The 3,620-nt window shown below is 64.8% G+C and overlaps 1 protein-coding gene across 1 annotated transcript; it reads left to right on the forward strand.

Annotated features, from left to right (window-relative positions):
- Positions 1–2,667: 2,667 nt before the first annotated feature.
- Positions 2,668–3,297, forward strand: LOC308279390 (polyadenylate-binding protein 1-like 2; the record flags this gene model as incomplete). The annotated part of the gene is made up of 1 exon (XM_080719507.1): positions 2,668–3,297. The coding sequence occupies exon 1, from the start codon at positions 2,695–2,697 to the stop codon at positions 3,295–3,297; it is 603 nt and encodes a 200-aa protein (XP_080575633.1). The 5' UTR covers positions 2,668–2,694.
- Positions 3,298–3,620: the final 323 nt, after the last annotated feature.

A 3,620-nucleotide genomic window follows, 5' to 3' on the forward strand; every position in this document is an offset into this window, starting at 1 on the left:
TTTCTCCTGCCTTTTATCACATCCAGAATTGACCTGGGTACATCTCTGTGTCAAGGGCACAGGGGACGAGATGAGACCCAGATTTGGGACTGCCTTATCACCCTACAATCTAAACACCTGGCATGAAAACAGAACAAAGTGTTCCCTCCTCTTCCTCCTCCCCACCCCCGGGTTGTGTGAGCCCTAGAGTATGCTTCCTATGACTTGCTGCGATTTTTTTTTTGCATTACAAAAAACAAACAAACAAAAAACCCCACAGAAACTCGCTTAGGATCTGCAAAGGCCGGAGAAAGGATTCAGGAAGGTGGAAGCCTCCAGTGTTCCATGCCATTAGGATGATGGACCTCGGAGCCCGAATTGGCCAAAAAGTGTTGTAAGGAGGCCTGTGGTGGCTGGCTGGCCAGTCAGGACGTAGCCAGGTGAGAAGGGAGAGTTGGGTGAGGGCCACATCATGCAGCTCCTTGTATGTAAGCCGTGGCAAGGAGTATGACGTAGGTGGCTGGCTGGCCAGTCAGGACGTAGCCAGGTGAGAAGGGAGAGTTGGGTGAGGGCCACATCATGCAGCTCCTTGTATGTAAGCCATGGCAAGGAGTATGACGTAGTAGCAAGGAGGTGAAGTGAAGTGCTGGAGGAGCCGTCTGGGGACTTTCAGGAGGGGAGGAAGGTGAAAGGTGCAATAATTCCTCTCTGGGAAAGATCAGTCTGGCTTCCCGGCCAGAGAGAGAAGTGGGCTTGGCGGGCAGGGGTGGCCGGTTCGGTGGCCGAGGGGTGAGTGCATGCACCATCCCAGACCCATGGCGTTTGGAAAATGGAGGTCTAGGCATTGCTGAAGGGGCAGGTGAGACGGAGCCCAGAGGAAGGACACAGAGGCCGGGAGGACTCCCCATTTGCATGTCACTGCCTTTCCCAGATGGCCGGTGGCTGCTGTGGAAGGTGTACCGTTGGGGAGAGCTGGGAGGGTGCAGGGAGCCCCGCTTTTGCTATGTGAGGATGACAACATGCCTAGGCGATTTGCAGATGTCCAAGTCTTTTCTGGGCCTCCCTTTTCTCCCCCTCTGGCTGGCCCCCAATGTTGGGACCCCATACATACATTTACCCTCCTCTGAAAGTTGCTTGGCTCACCCTAGGAGCCCCGCCTCCTCTTCTGGGGACCTCATCCCCCTGAGTCGGTGCCTGGCTCTGGAGCAGGCCCTGTTACCTGCCCTTGCGGGTGTGCAGAGGCCCGGGTCTCTCGTTCTCCCATCCCAGACTATCAGCTCCGCAGGACAAACTCAAAATCAGCCAATACCCTCCAATCCCACCCCACCCCACCCCTGCCCAGTATCCCTATGGACTGGCGCGTGCTCCAAAAATATTCCTGGCAGGGTATTATGAGTGAACAGACTTTGATTGCTGCCTCTCCTCTCCTCTCTAGCTTTCTCCCCCCCCCACCCCATCCCCGCAAGCTTCCTTGGTGGCGGTGGTGGTCTTTGGGGGAACTGTGAGCGTTTGGTCGCGCCAAGAGGCAGGGACCCCGAGAAAATTACGGTTTTCCTTGGCTTCCTCTAGGCCCAGCAAGTGTCTCTTCAAGGCCACCCCGCCCCCTGTGGCAAGGCACTCGATTTAATCATGGAAACCTTCCACGGTGAGCAGAGGGGCATAAAATAAGTCCCCTCCCCGTGGATGCCGGATCCGCAGGTTCCCAGGGGCGACCTTTTCCCAAAGATGCGGAGGCCGCCCAGAGGCTGATCACTCGCCTCCCCCCAACCCCAGCCCCATCCCCACCCTTGCCCCCGCCCTCCGCCCGCGGGCCCCGCAGCCCCGCAGCAGCCACAGGGGGAACCAAAGAGACAGAAGCCTTCCCAGCTGCCCGGACCACAGACGCCAACACCCCCCGCCCCCCAGCACACGCCGCCCTCCCGCCCGCCCGCGCCCCGCACGTTAGTTAGCCCACGACCGAGCGGCGGCGCGGCGGCGACAGCAGCGGGCTGCGGGCTGCGGCGACTCCTTCGCAGCTGGGCGCTCCTCCGGGAAGCGCGCTCGCTCGGGCCGGCCCAGGTGGACTTGGACTGTCAGGTCGGCTAGCTCCCGACCCCCTCCCTTCCCAGCTCCGGCTCGCGCCCCCGGCCCGGGCTCCCACCGGCCCTCCCGCCCCCCCCCCGCCTCTCCGGCCCCTCAGATCGCGGGAAGGGAGGTCGCGGCAGCGGCCCGGCGGCAGCAGTGACCGTGGCGACGGCGGCGACAGTGGCGGCCGCGGCGGCGGCGGAGGCGGCGGCCGCAGCCGCGGCGGCCGCAGCGGCGGAGGCGGAGGCTGCGGCGGCGACCGTGGCGGAGGCCGTGGCGGAGGCCTCGGTGGCGGAGGCGGAAGCGGAGGTGGAGGCTGAGGCCGCAGTAGAGGAGGCGGCGGCGGCGGCGGCGGCGGCGGCGGCGGCCGAGGCCACCCTGGAGGAGGCGGCGGCCGTCCTGGTGCGGGAGGAGGTGGAGGCGGCCAGGGCGGCCGCGGTGGTGGCGGCGGCGGAGGCCGGCGCCCCCGAATCTGCCACCGCCGCGGAGGCTGCGGCGTTCCCCTTGGGCGAGGCGAATGTGGATGCGGATGCGGAGGTGGCGGCCGCGGTGGCGGCGGTGGCGGCCGCGGCGGCCGCCGCGGATGCAGATGCGGCGGCGGCGGCGGCCGAGGCGGCGGGCGGGGGGTCGCCGGGGAACCCAGACTTCCCCATGGCCTCCCTGTACGTGGGCGACCTGCACCCCGAGGTGACCGAGGCGATGCTGTATGAGAAGTTCAGCCCCGCCGGGGCCATCCTCTCCATCCGCATCTGCCGGGACAAGATCACCCGCCGCTCCCTGGGCTACGCGTATGTCAACTACCAGCAACCGGTGGACGCCCAGCGGGCCCTGGAGACCCTGAACTTTGATGTCATAAAGGGCAGGCCGATGCGCATCATGTGGTCGCAGAGGGACCCCTCGCTGCGCAAGAGCGGGGTGGGCAACGTCTTCATCAAGAACCTGGGCAAGACCATCGACAACAAGGCGCTGTACAACATCTTCTCTGCGTTCGGCAACATCCTGTCCTGCAAGGTGGCCTGCGACGAGAGGGGGCCCAAGGGCTACGGCTTCGTGCACTTCCAGAAGCAGGAGTCGGCCGACCGGGCCATCGATGTGATGAATGGCATGTTCCTGAACTACCGCAAAATTTTCGTCGGGAGGTTCAAGTCGCACCGAGAGAGAGAGGCCGAGAGGGGGGCCTGGGCCAGGCAGTCCACCAGCGCTGACGTCAAAGATTTCGAGGTAGACACCGACGAGGAGGCCACCTTCCGGTGAAGACGTCCAAGGAGAGAGCCAGCAGAGCCAAGTCTGGGCTCCCACCCGGTTTACAACCCCCCCACCACCCCTACCCCCAACCCACCAGCAGTGTATTGTATTGGGAGTGCAGGTCCCCCTCCCTCTCCCCCTGAGCCTCTCCCCCCTACCCCCTCTCTGTCCTCTCCCCCTCCCCTGCCTCTCCCTCCCTCCCCCTCTTCCCTCCCCCTGCCTCTCTCCCCCTCCCCCTGCCTCCCTTCCCCCCCTCCCTGCCCCCCCCGCCTCTCTCCCCCCTCCCTCTCCCCCTGCCTCTCTCCCTCTCCCCCTGCCTCTCTCCCCCACTT

Source organism: Muscardinus avellanarius (assembly GCF_963383645.1).
Source record: "Muscardinus avellanarius genome assembly, chromosome: X".
NCBI classification, from domain to species: domain Eukaryota; kingdom Metazoa; phylum Chordata; class Mammalia; order Rodentia; family Gliridae; genus Muscardinus; species Muscardinus avellanarius.